This window comes from Camarhynchus parvulus, chromosome Z (genome assembly GCF_901933205.1).
Source record: "Camarhynchus parvulus chromosome Z, STF_HiC, whole genome shotgun sequence".
Classification (NCBI taxonomy): domain Eukaryota; kingdom Metazoa; phylum Chordata; class Aves; order Passeriformes; family Thraupidae; genus Camarhynchus; species Camarhynchus parvulus.
Genome location: NC_044601.1, coordinates 11,576,046 through 11,595,218, shown reverse-complemented (window position 1 = coordinate 11,595,218; position 19,173 = coordinate 11,576,046). Strand labels below are relative to the sequence as shown.

At 45.2% G+C, this 19,173-nt stretch overlaps 1 protein-coding gene across 1 annotated transcript; it reads left to right on the top strand.

Moving 5' to 3' along the window:
• Window positions 1-9,383: 9,383 nt before the first annotated feature.
• LOC115915597 (cyclin-dependent kinase 4 inhibitor B-like) lies at window positions 9,384-12,079 on the top strand. Its single transcript, XM_030969113.1, has 2 exons — window positions 9,384-9,521; window positions 11,783-12,079. Exons 1-2 carry the CDS (start codon window positions 9,384-9,386, stop codon window positions 12,077-12,079), a joined length of 435 nt encoding a protein of 144 aa, XP_030824973.1.
• Window positions 12,080-19,173: the final 7,094 nt, after the last annotated feature.

Sequence of the window (19,173 nt, the reverse complement as noted above, 5' to 3'; positions counted from 1 at the left end):
CTGTTTTCATGGGGCCGCATCTGGACTTTCTGCTTCCCAGTGGCTCCCCATTCATGCTTGCTAGCCCTCCATCTGTAGAAGATGGGGGAGATTTCAGGGTCTCCCTGACCTAACAGCTTCCTGTTTGATTTTGGTTAAAAGGATCTGTAGGGGTGCTGAAGCCAATCTGCCTTTCTCTGGCAAATGCTTCCTGGTGTCATTGCAGCTTTGGTAAATACCTTATTAAAAGCACGTAGGATGCTGTGCATATCTCTACACGTACTCACAGCTACACATTTGTAGCTTTCCTCGTGTAGGCTGCAACTATAGGAGCTGGAAAGAGAAAATAAAGAGAAATTTGTGTCTCTGCAAGCCTGATACGATCCTCAGTTGAAGTATCCTTGTTGTTTTAACAATTTGCAAGTGACCTTTTCTGATTTATAGTAATTCTAAAAAATCACGTGATTGTGAAACCAAGGCAGCCATAAACGAAAAATTAAAAATCATACATCTGAACTCAACTCCAGTGCTTCCCAAGATGCTCGGAGGTGACATATTTGGTGAAGAAACAAGGAAACCTTTTGGAGCAGCTCTGCTGCTGACAGGGGAACAAGGAGGGGGGCTATCTGCTATTTCTGTGACAGCCGATACATGTTTCACTGGCTGCTTCGGCGCGGGGGAGTTGGATACGAGCACCCCAGGAAAAAGATACAGCGGCAGCCCAGGCTCTGCCGAGGTGAAAGGAGGAGGCGGGGAGAGCCGATCTCACGGCAGCGAGTCTCCAAACCCCCAGAGAGGTGTGCTTGCGGGAGCGCACAGACAGCAGCGAGCCGGGCGGTGAGGCAGGGACCCTGCTCCCAGTCGGTGAGAGACAAGCGGTAGACCCTGCCTCCCTCCCTGGAACCCAAGTGGGGACGTGCTCACACGTCCTCCACCTTAGGGGCTGAGAAAGGGAAGCCAGGCGAAGCAGCGACAGAGTTCAGGTCTCGTACCCCAGCGCTAATCCTGGGCACTTTGCAGAGCTACCTGTAGAAAAGGTGAAAAAGATTTATCTTGGTTTTGCATTCCTACTGAGTATCCAACCCCTAGGTATCTCATACAGAAACATGAAAAATAATGTATATATCTTCTTTGTAACGTGCTGTTTATTATAATGTAATTTCATACAATATCTGCTTTATAGTTACTTCCTATCTGTTGTCATGCTATAAAATATTTAGTTATGTCATTCATGTATATAATGGATCTGTGTAATATCTATATAAAATATACACGATACATATATAGAACACACATATATAAAACGTTATGATTATGCATCAACGTGATATATTTGATTAATAACTATTTTTATATATAATATGCTTAGTTGTTTAATTATGCTTCTTCGTTTAATTATAACGAAATAATGCATATATAAAACACGTACAAAACATTTATGTTATCTTTAGTCTATATTCACTTTTTCATTATAAGAATACCTAAAACATATATTTTATAAATATCTATAAATAGAAAACATGCAACATTATCATCATAACAACATATAATATGTGATTATTAATTTGCGTTGCACTCTGCCCTAGATCATGGCATAGCTGAACCAAGGACAACTCTGGTGATGTAGCAGTTAAGTGCCTGCATCCCAAGCCTGTGGGAACCAGAATGGAGCTGAGACCAGATGTGGAGTTGGGGGAAAGGTAGAGCCTGACCACATCCCTTACAGAACAGTAAGGTTCTATTAAACTGCCTTCCATCCTCAATTGGACCCATATTCCTGTTTTAAACCATCATTTTCTCCAAGAACCAGATTTTATTTCAATTTTCTAGCATTTCCATTTAGGCGTATGAAACTACAGCAACTAAAATAGTAATATTTAATTACTGCTGTTATTTTCTATAAAGTTGGCAGGGAAACACAATTTGCTGGGCTGATTGCACCAAATAAGCAGAGTATGCCCTCAAAACTCAGCAAGGTTAAATACCTAATTGTTATAAATCTGCCTCACGGAGTAGGTCCGGAGCCCCTTCCCAGGACAGACCCATGGTGGGGAATACTCACTCCATGGAAGGATGAGGATCACGGGAGAGGTCCCACTTGGCTGCGGGAGCTTCCACGGACACCTTTTCTACTGGCAGCAGCAGCAGCTCCGGGGCTTGGAGTCCTCCTTGAAAAGAAGAATAGTAACAATCAACAACAAACAGCAGCAGCAGTACACTTTACCAAGAAAGCCCTAAAAACATTATGTTTAAGGTGGCAGAGTACTGGCAATTTTTATTTTTAATATTGCCGCTGTAACCGAGTACGTGTGTGAGCACACGTGCACCCTTCTGCAGCAGGGTTTGCACCCTGTGCACGGCGAGCCCCGGATCGGCCATGCATTCAGCGTTGGTGGGTATTCGGGTTCTATTGCCAAAGCTGTCGGTCCGTCCTCTCACCACTGCTCTGGCACCTGCATCCCACAGCCAGGTAGGCATTCATTTCTCTGAATTTTGCCTTGCCTGTCAGGAAGCAGAAGTCATCGCAGGGGAGAAGAGGAGGAAAAAATAACAGGGGGAGGGGAAAAAAAAATGCTGCTCTCGAAAGGTGCTTTCATTTCGAAATGGGCGATTCCGATTTTGCTCATCCAGTTTCCCAGGCTTGAAATCGGACTTGAAAAGAAATGATTACAGGCTTTTCCTTATCAGCATTGTTAGGGTTACTCCGAGCCGAGGCAGGAGAAACCCTCTGTTGACATTTCGACTTTTTGCCCGTCCGAGAGAAGGACGTGTTTGTTAGTGAGAGGCTGTTGCACACGCGTACGTTCACCATCCCTCCCCTCCCAGGCACTGCCAATCTGCGTCCCCACCTGGCGCCTTTCCCGCGGCTCCCTGCAGTCCGGAGCTGCCTCGGTCCCTCTCCCCGCCGCCTCTAGCCGCGACCATCCGACCCGGGCCCCGCCGCGCCCGGGGAGGAGGAAGATGCGCCAGCAGAAATGACCCTCTCCCTGCCCATCGCTCTTCTCACGCCTCGCACGGAGGTACTCCGCACCCGGGAGGGGGGCAGCGCAGGCAGAAGGATTCTTGGGATGGGGAGTGGGACGGGCAGGTAGCAGTAAGCCCTCCACCGCCCAGGGCTGCAGAGCTGGCTCAGCACCGGCTGTCGCAGGTCTCGGCAGCTCACCGGTGCTTCCTGGAGCCGAGTGGGCAGGGGAGAGCCAGCAGGTGGACTGGGGCTTCTCAACGACCCTCCGCTGCTCCCCCCACCCCGCTCCAAAACCTCACCCTTCAAAAGGAAAGCAAAGAGGTCCGACACCGCGGAGCACGGCCGCGGAGAAGGCCCGGGGCTGGGCGGGAACCGTTCATTACCCGTTTCGGTGACCGGCGCGGGGAAATAGAGATCCTCTTTTCTTTTCTCTCCCCGCTCCCGGCGCCCCCCCTCCCCCGCGTCGCGTTCAAATGACCATGTGACAAGGAAATAGCTGCTCGCCCGGGCCAACAGTGGCCCGCGCTTTCAAAGCGGCAGCGATCCGCTAGCCGGCTCTCACGAGTGCCCGCGCGGCCCTCCGAGCCGCCACAGGCCGCCTTTCCCGTCGGGGTTTTCCCGGGGGGAGTGCGGTCGGGGAGCAACTGAAGAGCAAGAAAAAAACCCAAACGGAGCGGGAGGCGGTGTGTTTGGAGGGACAGAGCGGGGGGAGGGCAAGGAGATGTCGTCAAGGCTTTATTTGAAAGCCTCGGAGCGCCCTGCGATTGGCCGGTCCCCACGCCCATCTGGTGGCGGTGCTCTTCCCCGGCGAGCTTCCCCCCCCCACCCCCAGTCTTCCTTTGCCCGCTTTTCGAGGCGGGAGCCATCATCGTGGGAGGAGTTTAGAGAGGGGTGTAGGGGAGGGGGGGGAGCGGAGGGGGTGTGAAGTGAAATGGGGAGTCGAAATTAGTTAAACGGAAAAGAAAAAAAAAGAACGAATAAAAAAGAGATAAATAAAATCTTCTCCAATGAATGGAGGCTGAGAGGGCCGATTCACTGGTGGGGCCCCGCTGGGGAGGTATTTGTAGCGTGACGCGCCCGCGGCTTCCCCGCACCCATGACCCCGCGGATAAGGTGCACCATCCACTTTCGGCGCGCCCGCAGCCGGCCCCGGGCCCGGGCACTGGGCTGGCGCATCCTCCGCCGCCTTCTCGGGGCTCTGGGGCGGCGCTGGCCGCGGCGCCTTGCCCTGCAGCTGGTCCTGCGGCGGAGGCGCCGCAGGGGTCCCCGGCCCAGGTAGGACACCGGCAGCGGGGCCGTTCGGGGGCGGCGCTGGCGGCCCGACGGGGCAGCGGGAGTGGGAGGCGGTGGCCCAGCGTCCGTGGCAGCGCCGCGGGGACTCCTGACCCCTCCGCGCCACATGCTCAGATGGCACCGGGAAACGCGTTAGGTTTCTACAGGCGGGATGTTTCTATGCGGTTTTGGGGGGGTTTTTTGGGTTTTTGGGGTTTTTTTTGTTTGTTTGTTTGTTTGTTTTTTAACGCAGTAGAAAATGTCCGATTCTTGAAAAGTTACTGTAACTTATTTCTGACTTGTCTCCCACTTTTTGAGACGTTTTATGTATAGTACATTGCAAAAATATAAATCCACCATCCCTTCCCATCCTTTTCAGACAGTTTCTTGCAAACAAGGAACATAGCTATTGCTCTGAAGAGAGAAAATGGCCACTGTTTTCCGACCGTGTATTACTTTCCACTCTTGTAAACGACAGTGAAATACAGTGGCCTATTTTTCCTTCCCTTTCTGTTAGAAAAATATGGGAAATAAGGGCCAGAGCAACCGAGCAGCGTCAGAAAGAGTAATTAAAATACACTCGTATGAAGGACCTTGAAAGGCATCCGAGGCTCGGGCAGTTTTAGACTTTTTGCTTATTGCAGAGTGCAAAATCGGATTGTTGTGGCATTGATTATCACGTATAAAAAACAACAATAATAATTAGACATACTCTGAAGCTAAAATGAATATTAATTTTGCTGAGAATGTAAGGATTGTTCTGCAAAATCCTCATAGAAAGTTATTAGAGCATTCCACAACCTCCTTTAATACAGCACAGCCTGGAAAGAACAGAGGTGGAAGAGAAGTAGAAATATTTGCCTCAAAATGACTTCAAAAATAGACACTATTTATTTTATACATGTATAAATAGATGTATAAAATTTTTAACCTGTCAAGCTATAAGACTCAGGGTGTGGAGATAAAGTAATTCAGAGTTTTCCAGCTCCACTCTCTCACTCTCTGTTTAGACTGCTCCCAGTGCAGTGAATAAATATTGTGGGGCCATACGCACAGATACACGCACATGAATTATGCATATATATATATAATATATATAAATCAGAAAATATAGACAGTTTTCCTTGTTGCCTTCAAATTGCCTATTTTTTTTGCATTTGTAGTAGGCCTCATTTCTTCATTCTGCACTAAATAGGGGAAAAAGAAACTATAAACTCTGTCCGACCTGAAAAGCATGAATCTCAAATACAAACATGAGTATGAGGGTGCTAATCACCACGAAGTAAACTCTCTGTAGCAAGGACAAAAGCCCTCATGGATCTGAAAGTATGGCTATTCTTTTCTCACTCTATTTCCACACTTGCCATAAATAATTATTTTTTTAAATTCCCTTCCCCCGAGCTTTTAATCAGGGAGAATAAGCTTTTCTAAAATGCCAGTTAGCTCTAGACTGCAAATCGCATTTTTAAGGTCTTGGGATGGAGTGAAACACATGTGTGTGTTAAATTTAATTTTAAAAAATAAAACCAGAACACGAAACCAAAAAAAACATAAAAAAATGCAGTATCTAGGGATAGTTTTGTAACTGCAAGGGTAACACATAGTGGGGTTGCGGCCACTCCATCTCCTGAAGTGTCTGAGACCAGGCTGGATGAGGCAGGGTGGGGTGGGGCAGGATTGGAAGTATTATCTCTGAAATCCTTTCCAACCCTAACAGTCTTTGATTGTAAGATATACTCTGTGAAATATTTATTCATTTTTACTGAAGTTTCTCTGAGATATGTTTGAGCTTTTGTGTGCAGTTTGGTTTTGTCTTGGTTTGTTCAGGATAATTTTCCAATAATTTTTAAGTTCAATAGACACCCCTATGGCACAACTTCTGAAAGACTAAAATTAAGGTGATAGATTTTCCTGGTTTTAACCAATACGGTAATCAGAATAAATATCTTCACAAATATTCTGACATTTTAAACTGAAGAAAAGAATGATAATGTTAAATTATTTCTGTAAACAGGTACTGCTTAATTTTTGGTGTAACTCAGAACTACTCAGGACTGTTTCCCTCACTCCCCTTAGATATAAAACAGGTTTCTAACATGCAACCTCTCCGTTGCACCTCCTACCCCTGCTTCTCTTGTGTGCTTTTTACCTATTTACAAGCTAGGAAATCCCAATATTATGTTCTTTACGATTTGTCTCTTTATAGTGTTTATTTAACTCCTGAACCTATTATCCAAATACTTGTTAGATAAAATGTAAATATTTTGATTTTTAGTTGTTGTTGTTATTGAAAGTGTAATACTTCCTAAGCCTTAAATGGGGCATAAAATGGCTGCTTTTTTAACTGAAAGTTACCTCTTCCGTTCTTTATGCTCTTATCAAAACATCTCAGAACAATTTGCAGGATTGCTGCACTGTAGTATTAAAATGGATCTGTTTTCAGTGTCAAAGATCTGTATAGTTGAATAATAATTTTAAAATTAAATAAGAACAGAAATGTAGGCTAGGGACACTGCTTAACATGATTCTTTATATTTTTTTACTCCTTCTCTTAAATCTTTGCTTATTTATTCTTAACATGATTTTTTTTTTTACTTTTATACTGCAAAAAAGATATTTTTAATGAAAATATCTTTGCAGTAAGGTTTGCTGGGGGGCAAAGGTGGATTCTCCTCCCTCCCCCCGAGATACAAGTGCAATACAAGGTTCTTTCTCAAAACACACTAGCATAGGCTGTATTATTATTATTACCCTAACTTCAGATATGACTCTGGATTGTTTCGTTTTGATTATTTAGAGGTCTTTTGTTGGTACTAGGTTTGTATAATATAAGATTTGCTTTTAAAGGGGGAAGAAATCCCATTATTTCAACCATGTAATTTAAAATGTTGTGAGTTAAAAACGTTCTAGTAGTTTGATAAGCGATTTGGGGGCTCGATAATGTTGGGACATAATAATGGGACGGTATTTGTTGTTTTACACTGTTAGCTTTTAACATAATATAGTGGAAATGGAGATGGAGATGGAGATACAGACAGGCCCTCTGACTCGAAGTGACATCTTTATTTGCAAACACATTGACATGTCAGTGTGCATTTTTTTTATTCACAGAATTAACTGGGTTGGAAAAGACCTTTAATTAAGGTCATTGACTCCCACATATTTTTATGCTTATATACTCAGAAAAAGATGTGTATTCCTGTACTTATACATACAGATGCATAAAATTCATGATCAATACCATTTCACAGAAAACCAGGCTAGGCAGTGATACCTGCAGCCCTGCCACGCATCACTACTGATTTGAAATTTTAAGACACCTGACGGACATAACCAATGAGGTTTTCCCCTTGGATTTATCTCTGTATGGCTATCATTAATGTCAGAGAGCACAAAAAGAACTGGAAGATACTTTGCCTTTTGGCTGGGAGATCATCTTACTTTCTTAGACTTTACAGACTTCTAAAAATCCACTCTTTAAACACTATTTATTAATTTTTAATTTTTAAAAATTTATTTATTTGTTTGTTTTAAACTGCCTATCTGTCCCGAGGGCTGCTTTGCACCATGCATTGTAGAAAAAACACGGTGTGGTGGGAGTTCACCACCGGTCCCTGGCAAGCGAGGGTGTCGCCTCAAAATTTGGGCCCTGATCCTGCCATGCCACTTGCCCCAGAAACTTCGCAAGGGAAGCTCCGAAAGCCACTAAACCAAGACATTTTAGTGAACCTCACATGTCTACTCAGGGATAAATCTGTGTTTATTTCTCCTCATCCGAGGATGTCTCTGCTTTTGGCTAGTAGTAAATGTAGACATAATCACTGTTTCTCTGTTAGCTGTGCAAAGCTCTTCGGGGGTTGTACCTGCATAGCGGATACGTCTGTGGTGTCACACCGGTCTCCTGCAAATAAAAAAAAAGGAGATTAGGGAACTGACATTGGGCGGGGGGCGGGGGGGTTGTGGGGGAGAGGGGAAAAAAGGAAAGGACAAACAAAAAAAAAAGGGAAAACAAAACCCAGAAAAACATCCTTATTCCCCCTGCCTCCTTTGTAAGAGGCAGGAACTTCGAGGTAGCAGAATAAGAACTTCACGGCGTGGGTTGTGGGTGCCGACCACCCGCTCCCACTCGGCGTCCGCGGGGGGGTCTCTTGGGGCGGGGGTGTGTGTGCAGGCGTGCGCCTGGGCCTGGAGAGGGGAAACGCCTGGCGGAAAGCCAAGGGGAGGAGCAGATGCTTGGATTTTGAGGATCTTTCATGACTGCAAGGCGAGATTCTTCTGCCTAGCCTCCGGCTGCGCGGCTGGAGCTGCACCTTAACCCTGCTGGGCTCTCGCCGCGGTTTTCCTATTCCCGGGAGGCTCTGGCAGGGCCCGGCTGAAGCGATCCTCTTCTGTGCGCTGCCATTAGGCTGGTCGCAGACTTGCTGCGGGCACGGCTCCCTTCCTCATCCGGTCTGCCAGCTCTCGGCAGGCACAGGACGGAGGGATGGACCCCCGACCCCCCGCTCGGATGGGCTCGGGCAGGGCAGGAACCCTTTCGGAGACAGAAACTAGAGCCATCACTCGCACGAAGAGTCCCTCTCTGTTCCGGGAGAGTTCAGGTCCGTCGTCCCTTCGTCATGTCTCCGACCCACCTGCCCCGCCCGAGGCAGCTGCCGTGGAAGCTGTTTGCCCATGGGTCTGCGCCCCGCTCCCCTGCCTTCGCAGCCCGCTCCGATGTGGGGAGAGGTTGGGGGCGCAAGGCCGCCGCCCCCACCCCCTCTCCCCGGTGGGAGAAAAACCCCGCGAGAACCGCCTGTTCTTGAGGCGGGGATGAAACTGCGCTGCCCTTCGAGGTGCCGTGCTTGAGGACCAGGCTGCCGCCATCCCGCGGTCCTTGGCAGCCCTGCCGGTGCCCCTCGCCCCGGGCGGGTGCGGGTATTTCCCTCAGCCGCTGGGAGCCGGGGCAGAGCGAGAGCGGACACCGCAGCGCCGCTCCGCTGGAGGAGTGCCCGGAGCGGGGAGGGGACGGGAGGGGCAGGAGGGGGAGCGGGTGCGAGGGTGGGGGAGCTGCCTCCGGGAAAGGAAGAGCTGGGTGACAGTGACGAGCTGGGTCGCAGCACGGGCGAGATCGCAGCCAGGGGAGAGGGAAAGCCAGCGGCAGCCGTGCGGCTCAGGTCGGCGTGGGGCGATGGAGGGGTCCCCCCGGAGCGACGGCGACAGCCTGTGCAGCGCCGCCGCCCGCGGGGACCACGAAGAGGTGAGGAGGCTGCTGCAAGCAGGCGTGGATCCCAACGGGACTAACCGCTTTGGGAGAACCCCGCTGCAGGTACGACGTACGCTGGGTGGGGGGGGACAGGGGGAAGCTGTGCTCTGCCACGTCGGCGGGGATGGGTGGGCATTTCGTGTTTAGAATGAATTCTTATTGCTATGATCGGAACCGTACTCCAGCCGCAGCTGTCTGAATTCAAACATGACCTTTATTTTTTACTAAGTCCAGCCGTCCTATAAGCGCAAGATGGAGACTAGTGGGGAACCGCTGACAGCAAACGAATTTTTCTAGGAGATAGTCTAAAGGAGAAGTTGGACTGCAAAATCCGCTTCCACATAACCTATCCAGATAGGTTTGGGGAATGATCTGCACTTCGAGCAAATTTCTTGATTTTTAAAATATAGCCTGAAGAGGTATTTTTTTTTTCCACAGGAAATCGAAGTGGGGTCCCTTTCTACTATACTCACGAGCAAAGAACCTAGAAACTGCACTGATAAAAATTGTTACTTGAAACTAGGTATATATTAGTAGCCACCTCTTTTTTTTGTCTTTTTGCAGTAGCAATTTTAACATTCTCTATCCATCAATAGTGACAATATTTATTGATAGATGTTAGAAGTACCATTAGGTAGAGCTGCTTTCCAGGAAGTTTGAGAGTTAAAAAGGTGTTACATTAATCGAATACTTAAGTAGACACTTTTAAAATGTTCATTGAACGATTAATATTTTGTGATTTAAATTAGAGTTGTGTATCTCAGGAAGATTTTTCGAGTTGTTATTTAAAGAGATATATTTGATGACATTTGATCTAATGTTCAGCTAAACTGAACAGCTATTTTGGTCCTTGCACTTTACATTAAATATTCAGAAATATTTTTCAGAAGTGTATTACCGAGAAAAGCTCTCAGAAAGTTATTCATGTTACTTCCATTTACGTTCAAATTGCAGATAAAAAGAATCTCCAAACTCTTATAAATTATCTCTTTCCTTTCCCCATTTCAGACTAAGTTCTCTTTCTCTTGTCAGCAACTTGCAAAATGGCTGACACTCGACTATGTGAACCCTCTTTTTCTTTCTGGAAAAGATTAATATCGGGAATTTAGATATTATGACATTCATAAGTATTTCACACTTATACTATAAATAAACCCAATTATTTGAAGTGGACAAACCAAAGTCCCGAGATAGAAATTGATAGAAAAACCTATTGTCTTAAGATATTTTTCATAGTATTAAGTCACAATTTATGGTGGTTAAAATTCCACTGAAAATGACCAGGACAGTAAGGGAAGTAAACGCCCATGTACAAATTTATATTGGTTTTTGATTGATTGGGGGTTTTTTGTACGTTTTATTTGTACGTTTAGTGTATGATCAAATATTGCCCGAAGTTTTTTTCTGCTACTGGCAGAAAAGCAGACTGTCATTAGGAATTTGCCATTTAGACATTATCATCCGGAATTTTCCATCAGTTAAGTTTTGTGCATTGCTTGTGAGTGCTCAGCAGCTGCTCTCACACCTCTGAAAAGAAGACAGAGATGGGAGAGAAAAAAAAGAAAGAAAAAATATCTTCATCCGAAACTCAGGAGGGGAAAATTTTAAATATCCACACCGAATGCCGAAAAGAGCCACACCCACCTGCATTTTCCCATTGTTGTGCTGACAGCTGATTAATCGATAATGCGTTCTAAGTGACGGCAGCCTTAGTGCAAGATCCCTCAGATCCTTTACTGCCACAAAATACATGGTGTGTATATAAAGCATACAAATATTTAGAAACTCTTCATGTGTATAAATATATTTAATATATTTTTATATGTGTGTATGTCTAAATATATTTATAATATAGATACATGCACTATTTATTATATAATTACATAAACGGTGTCTGTATTGTGTGCATATATCTGTACACACACAGAGCTGGTCTATATCTGCGTATAAACGTGTGTATACATATATGTGCTTATACACACACCACAAGTACCATTTATACCATGATGTATATAAATTATATAAATGTGAAGCAGAACATACACGTGTTATACCTAGTCTGGAAACCACTAGCTAATATTTTTAATTTATCATCTAATCATAGACTATCTCAAGTTGGAAGGGATCCGCACGGATAGTCGCAAACGGCTGTCACAATGTATGCGGGTCACGATTACAAGGAGCCGACACAGCAGAATTACCCCCCAAAAGAGAAGCCGGTCAGGCCGCTGCCAGCCCCGGCTGCCCCCCGGGCTCTCGGCGGAGGCGGCGCCCGGCGGTGCTCGGGGCTCTGCGGCGGGCGCTGACGCTGTCTCTCCCCGCAGGTGATGATGCTGGGCAGCCCGCGGGTGGCCGAGCTGCTGCTGCGGCACGGAGCCGACCCCAGCCGCCCCGACCCGCGCACCGGCTGCCTCCCGGTGCACGACGCGGCCCGCGCCGGCTTTGTGGAGACGCTGGCGGCGCTGCACCGGGCCGGGGCGCGCCTCGACATCCCCGACGGCCGCGGCCGCCTGCCCCTCGACGTGGCGGCGGGGGGCCCGAACGGAGTGGTGGGGCGGTACCTGCGCGACCCTCCGCCCCTGCCGGGAGCCGGGGAGGCCGCCGAGAAGGCTGCGCGCTGACCCGCCCCCGGCCGTCCCGCCGGGTCCTTGTCCCCCCGTCCCCTGCAGCCCACCTCCCCGGCGAGCATCCCCGCCGCCGGTCATCAGCGAGCCATCGCGGACGGCGGCGCTTCCGATGTCCATCTGCTGCTGGCACTAGTGCTCCTTTGTCCCGTTACCTCCCGTGCTACTCCGGCTCCCGCTTTTGCACCGAGATTTTCGCTATTTCCTGAGAGAAAGAGGAAAAAGGTCCAAAACACAATCAAGACTAGCGCTCCTGCTTCTCCCTCTCATACTCTTCGGTGGTCAGAGCACAAGCACCAGACGGTCCTTTTGTGCTCTAGTGGGGAGAAAAAAAGTAAATGTTCACCTTTTCCTCTTTTTTTTTTCTTTTCTTTTTTTTTTTTTTTTACAGTAAAGCTGCTTAGAGAAGTGAGAACGCTATGTTTCCCTTACTGGCTTGCTCACTGTCCTGCAAATCTTTGTATTTTAGTTATTCCTTGAGGTCCTTTTACGTTGTTGCACTCCAAAAGACTGAATACTTTAGCCATATCATTTATAAATTTAATTAATCCCCAGAGTTTCTCCCCTCACCAACCCACTCAACATACAGTTTTAACACCAAGGTGTAACAGTAATTGAATGGTAAAAATTTTAACGCTGATGAGCATTACAGTGTGGGAACTACAAACATTTTGTGTAGCTGTATTTATGGAAAATTGTGTGAGAAAACAACTGGCAATCAATTAGTTACTGAGTAGTTTTTTGCTCAGAAGATATAGATCCATTTGCTCAGAAGATATAGACCATGAGCTTCTTATTTTTAAGACAGCTTTCTGGCTCTCTAAACCAGATATTTGGAAATAACAACAAATGACCGATTTTCGTTATAAATCTGGACTTTTGCACCCCTTTTGGCTTCTGTTTTCTGTTTCTCCTATGTAATTTCTACCATCTACCCGATGTTCATACCACTTATGCGTGATTAAATACCTGCTATTATTCAGTAATAAAATATGAAAAAGATTGGCTTAAAAATAATTCACTTCTCGTGTTCGAGTATTTAATGGCTCTGCATGCAGCATTACTTAGTTGAGTGGTGCTATTTATTTCAACTTTGTTCGTTGCTTTCAATTTTTGTGTATGTGTCTGCATAAATAAATATGGATACACACAGCACAATCACGCAGGTCAGATACCAGGACTTTTTGTAGATATGCATTATTTAAGCACATACACACAGAGTTAAAAATCGCCAAATCGTTTATTTCATTCTTGATAACAACACTTAAAGTACAAAAAAAAAATAAGCTCATCTGTACTTTGTACCTTCTTTGCATAATTTATGATCTATTTTTAGAAGTGGGAGCGTAGCACGGACGGCGAATCATTTTCCTCTCGGAAAAAAGAAAAAAAAAAAAAGTTGTTCCTAGCCCTTTGAGGGACAAATGGAAAATGGAGAGAGAGCCCCATCACAGAGCGTGTTTGGAGCAGGGCGGGTGGGACAAGTCGGACCCAATGGTGCTGGTGCCTCCCTTTCCAACTCAGAATAGCCTGTAATTCTGAGAAGGAGCTTTTCGTTTTCTGTCCCGACCCTCCAGGCGGGCGGGAGCCCAGTTCAACCTCTCGAGCTGGAGCCGGAGGAGTGTTTGGCAGAGCTCGGCTGGCGCTGCGGCAGCGCATCCATTCACACATCATCCATCCCAGCCGCTGGGCTCGCTGTCCCGGTCCCTGCCGCCGGCCCTCCCGCCTGCAGGCTGCCCATCCCGTGGGAAGGAGGGCAGAGCTCCGGGAAGTCCCCTCCGAAACATGGCAGGGGGAGTGGCATTCACACCGGGATGCCCACGGGGTTTTCACCAGCCTCTCCCCATTCGGGAAAGCTGTGCCAAAAGAGTGTAACCCTCCCAGCCTCAGAGCTGCCAAAGCCCAAAACTTCCTGAAGAAGATGGAAAGTTCAAGGCATGGAGATATGTATGTTGATTTCAGAGGTGATGAAAATGTGGTTCATTCTTTGGACAAGGAGCCAACAGTGCTGCGAGCTGCAAAAAACCACACCTCAATTGCATGCAGAAGGCAGTATCTGAATAATTTGACAAGATATTTTTAAATTGTGGTGTTCTCTGTCAAACTTTAATAAAATACCTTCAGGTGTAATGGCGCTTAGAAAAACAGTTTGCTATTACACACTACAAAAAATTACTCTTTTAGAACATGACTCCCAAGCTTTAAAGCAGGAAACATCCCCTCCAAATTCACCCAGGTTTTTGTGTCTAAGGGTTCACAGGCTTTAAACCCCATGTTCAAAGTTTTTGAAAGCTTCAGGGAAAACAGGAAAAATAAAAACTGTTTTAGAAAAGGAAGTCATTATCCCACCTAGCCTGGAACAAAGGTGTGGAAATAACATTAACTTAATTGCCTACTTACACAGAAAATAAGCCTCATGTACTTTAAATCTCAGCAAGAAAATAGAAATGCTCAGAGCCCTCACAGAAGAAAGTGAGGATTTGAAGATGGAAAAAGCAAGCCAAAGTACCAAGTGCTGGAGAGGGAACCTCTGAAGATATTTGTGTCTTTTAAGTGCCCCGGTGGGGCAATAACTCCCAGGGAAGAGATGATACACATAGTTGTTCTGTTTTTATTATTTTTAAATCAGATTTCAACCAATCCTTAACCAACACTCACTGAAGTAATTAAACATTTCTTCGTGTTGTTTTTTTTTTTTTTTGTCTCAAACTCACAGGAAAAAGAGGCAGAAGTAGTTCAAAAGTTTAAAAAACAGAAGACAGAAAAGTCTTTGTGGAAATGTCCCCAGAGGACCAATATTTCCACATTCCTGTCTCTTATTAGGTATTTGTAAGTATCTTTATGCTTTTGGTAGAAACACTTGCAAACAAAATGTGAAACTGGACTTTGTGGAAAAAGTCGAAGAAGGCGTAGTGAAAGGGGAGGCGGTCCTTAGGTGTTGAAAACTAAGAATTTTGTAACTAAAGGCGTCAGGCTGCCTCCCAGAAAGGTACACAGATGACTGCCACTGGATCTGGCATTACTCTTGTTATTGAGTGTTAGTTCAGGATTGACAGTGGGCTCTGAGAAGCCCTGTTTACACTTACAGCTTCAGGCAAATAAGGACCAAGGGGACAAAACACCTAGGGTTTAGCTAGACCATCAGCAGAGGTCACGATATTAGATATACCCTCCTTCCTACAACTGAACTAGGTAGCTTTTGCTGCCATTGATGTAACAAAAAAAAAAACAAACCAACCAACCAACCGAACAAAAATCCCAAAACAACAACAAAAAGAGCAAAAACAAACCAACCAATCACTACAAACAACAAACGAAAAACCTTTCTAGCAGGAGGAAACCTGCAACCCTGCCTGCTTACCCCGCCTGCGCGAACTGCCGTACAAACTACCGTGCCATGCCCGTTTGCCCGCTCCGGGTCGCCGCTTCCCTGCTGCCCTCCTTTAATCACCCCGCCGCTCGCCGGAGGAAAAAAACCCCGCCCTGAGCCCGGGTGGCTAACAAGAACCAGTCACTCCTTTCAGGAAGCAACCTCCCTCACGATTTCTAAAGAGAAACATTCTTACTTGAGGAGTTGCGCGGCGATCTAGAATATGAGAGTTTTACCTCCCAGGTGGGGAAAGTGCCAGCATCGGCAACTTTTTCTCTCCATGGTGCTGGCTGTTGACAGGTAAGAAAACAGGCATGCTGAGCCCTGGGGGAAAGGTATCCAGAACAGGGGAGAGGAGACACAGGTCCAGCTCAAGAAAGAGGTGCCTGGGGAAAGTAGAGGGAAAACATGGCTGCCTGTGCCTGAAAGGATGCACCATGGACATATATCCCTATCCCACTCCATGTAGCCTGGGCCAATGGTTTTGACTGGCTTCTTAACACTCATCCTTGCAGAAATCCAGCGCATTGGCTGATGAGCAGTGGCACTTAAAAGCAGACAGCAGACCCTGCTTGGTGGTGTGGGTGAGAGGGCACTCCTTGCCTATGCAGAACAAGCACTTGAACATTGCTGGCTTTATGGGGTTTTTTGTTTGGTTTTTTTTTTTGTTTTGGGTTTTTTGGGGTTCTTTTTGGTTGTTGTTTTTCGTGGTTTTTTGTTGTTGTTGTTGTTTTTTACATCTGTTTTCTCTTTAGATGGTGAGCAGCCTAAGGGCTAGAGAAGAAAACGAGAGTGAACCCAAGGTACCAGTAACAACATGGAGCAGAGAACTTGTACTAAACTGATCCAAGGACAGAGATTATTTCACTGTCCTCACGTGCAATTAAGGGGAAAGAAACTCCTACCACCACCATTCTCCCACTAGCTTATCTTGCTGGTTGGCCCTTGACGCAGATGCAGAAGAATGATTTTAATGTTTGACTATGTTATGAAAACACAAAAAATGTATTTCAGAACCTTCTTATGCAGTTGATAAAAGCACATACAAAAGTTGCTTCCTATAAAGCACTAACTATTAAGGTTCTAAGGTCAAATTAAAAGATTTCAGATTAAATGTCTTCCTTCTTGTGCTGGAGGAACCACATTGTAGGAAACCAAACAACAGGACAGCATGTGTCCTCTAGAATATGTTTCACTTACAAGAAGCACTATTCTTAGTTACAGCTGGGTCTAATCTATGACATCCTGATGTTCAAATTGAAAACATACTTTCAAGTATGCTTAAACACAGGCCTTAACACCACAAATGTTAAGCTGGTGGAGAAATCGACAATCATCTAAATAAACAATGGCAAACTTCTGCAAAAGTGCTATCAAGTGTTAATTTCAATTCTTTTGCACTGTCCTGCTTCAGCCAACACTGCAATGACACCGGGGAGAAGAAGCTGTCGTTAAACCAGTTAAGTCAGAATTTCCGTCTTAGAAGGCTGATCCCGCCCAGTACTGAGCACCTCCTGAATTAATTTCTCCTCTTACTGATACTCAGCTGGTTTCAATAGACAAAATACTCTCTTGCTGGTTCATTCTGGGAACACCAACTGCTCATAGATCTGTTTTGAATACTAATACAAAAACTCAATTCTGATGTCATATGCCACCTATGCAAATTCTCCAAATGCTTTCGATATTAGCATGAAAGAGTTTTAAGTCTTAGATAAGTGAGAATGAGATATGAGTGGGTATTTTAGCAAGATAGATCAATGTTAGGCCACAAAGAATGCTTTAGAGAAAACAAAAAATGAGAAAATGAGTAAATCTAATGGCCTGCCTCCTGGTCTAATTTGTGCCGAATTTGAATCCACAGTATTGCATTGTCAGCAGTACATTACACTGCTAATATACACAATGGAGGATGCTCTGAGCAAAAGAAAGGGAGATGTTATCCAAAATAAAAGGACTTCAAAAGCCATGGATAACTTTGCTAAGCAAAATACAACATCCAAACAATCAGTGAAGAGTGGGGTAGGAGATAACAGCAAGTCCACACTTGGAGAGGAAGTGCTCATGATACAAGTAAGTGTGGGCTTGGAATATAGATAGGGAGCTGAATCCTACCGAGTCCAAATAGAGAAGTATCTTCACTCAAAGCAGGAGTTCTGTTGCCTGGGACACCTGTGCCAAGATGAAGCAGAACTCCCAAAGAACATCACTGAAGAGACAGTTGGACAAAAGCTCCTGTGAGTGGGTGTATGTCTTCTCTTGCATGTCATTTGTGTGTTGAACTTACCCTGCTGTGACATTTCTGCCTGTGGTCTGTGTAGATCTGGATGCTTAATAAAGTTTCAATCTCTGCCTTTGGATGCCAGCTGAAAATCCAGTAAGAAATCAGTTGGCTATTTATGGCGTTTCCTGGTCCTTGCTTAATATTGGCATGCCTCTTGCTTTGTGTATCTGTGCTATTTGCAAGCACTCACGTCCACTCAGTCTCCCCTCTATGTATGTGGGAAAGAAAATTAGGCTTTGAGCATTTATTTCTAACATACCCACTGCTTCCCAGCTGCATTTCCCTATTCCCCCAAAGCATATCCTGCAGAGAAGCATGTGAGACTGATCTGTTCTTCAGCAGTTCCTGCAAGGTCTGGGGGTGTTCTCTTCAATTCAAAGTTGAGACAGCATTCAGGCCATACAAATCAGTAAGTTTAGCACAATTCTGCTGGAGAAGGAGAAGCAGACCTGGAAAACTTTCAGTAAAATTCCACCAGCTAATACTTTATTAAGCTTTCCATGGTTCTAATCCATGTAATTTATGCACAGAGAAGTTACTTCATTTGCTTCAGTGCTCACTATTTATGTACCTGTCCTTAAGTGAATGATGTTTAGAGAAGGTTTTAAAGTGGTCTGTGAAAGGAGACAGGTTTCCTACTGAAAGCTTTGTTAATTTTTCTAGGAGACAGCATTTGTTGTAAGACATGTTAGTGTAAAACCAGAAGTGTCTTAACAACCCAAACCCATGAAGTCTCTGTAAGATGAGCAATATCAGTCAAGCTTGGGAGGCCACACGTTGGAACCTGGAATGTTTGAAAACTAGGTAACAGCCACAGTTTACCAGCCTATATCCTGATAAGCTATTTACCAGCCAAGATGCAATTTTCTAAGAGCCTCAAAATGATACTTGCTAACACTGATTCTGATGTTATGATATAGGAGCAACATCAATACTCTGCACCAGAAGGCAGCACTCCAAATCCTTCACAGCAAATGGACTGAAAAACAGTGGCAAAAAAAAAAAAAAAAAAGAAAGAAAGTAATGGAGAGACACAAACTAAAGTGCGGCAACTTTTATCAGTGAAGCCCTCTGCCAATCACTGTCTCGTTCTTGTGAAACCAGACACAATCTGAGACCAAGACAGGGCCATGATTCTTTGTTAGAATGTTTACTTGGTTTTAGTAATGCAATACATACAATTTGTATCTTTTTTCTATCATACCTGCAGTTCTGCCTACAATAAATAAATTTCTTAAGACTGTTTAGAAAGACCATTAAAATCACTTATATTTGGTCCTTTCTTTACATAATTAAACATTATCCTATGCTTTTCTTGCCAATTACCATCTCTGTCTGTAGTCCTATGGATAAATTACTTGCAGCACATTTCAGACTATAAAACGTACACTGAACTTTGCAAAAAACACACTATACACTACCAGAGTTTTATAGACT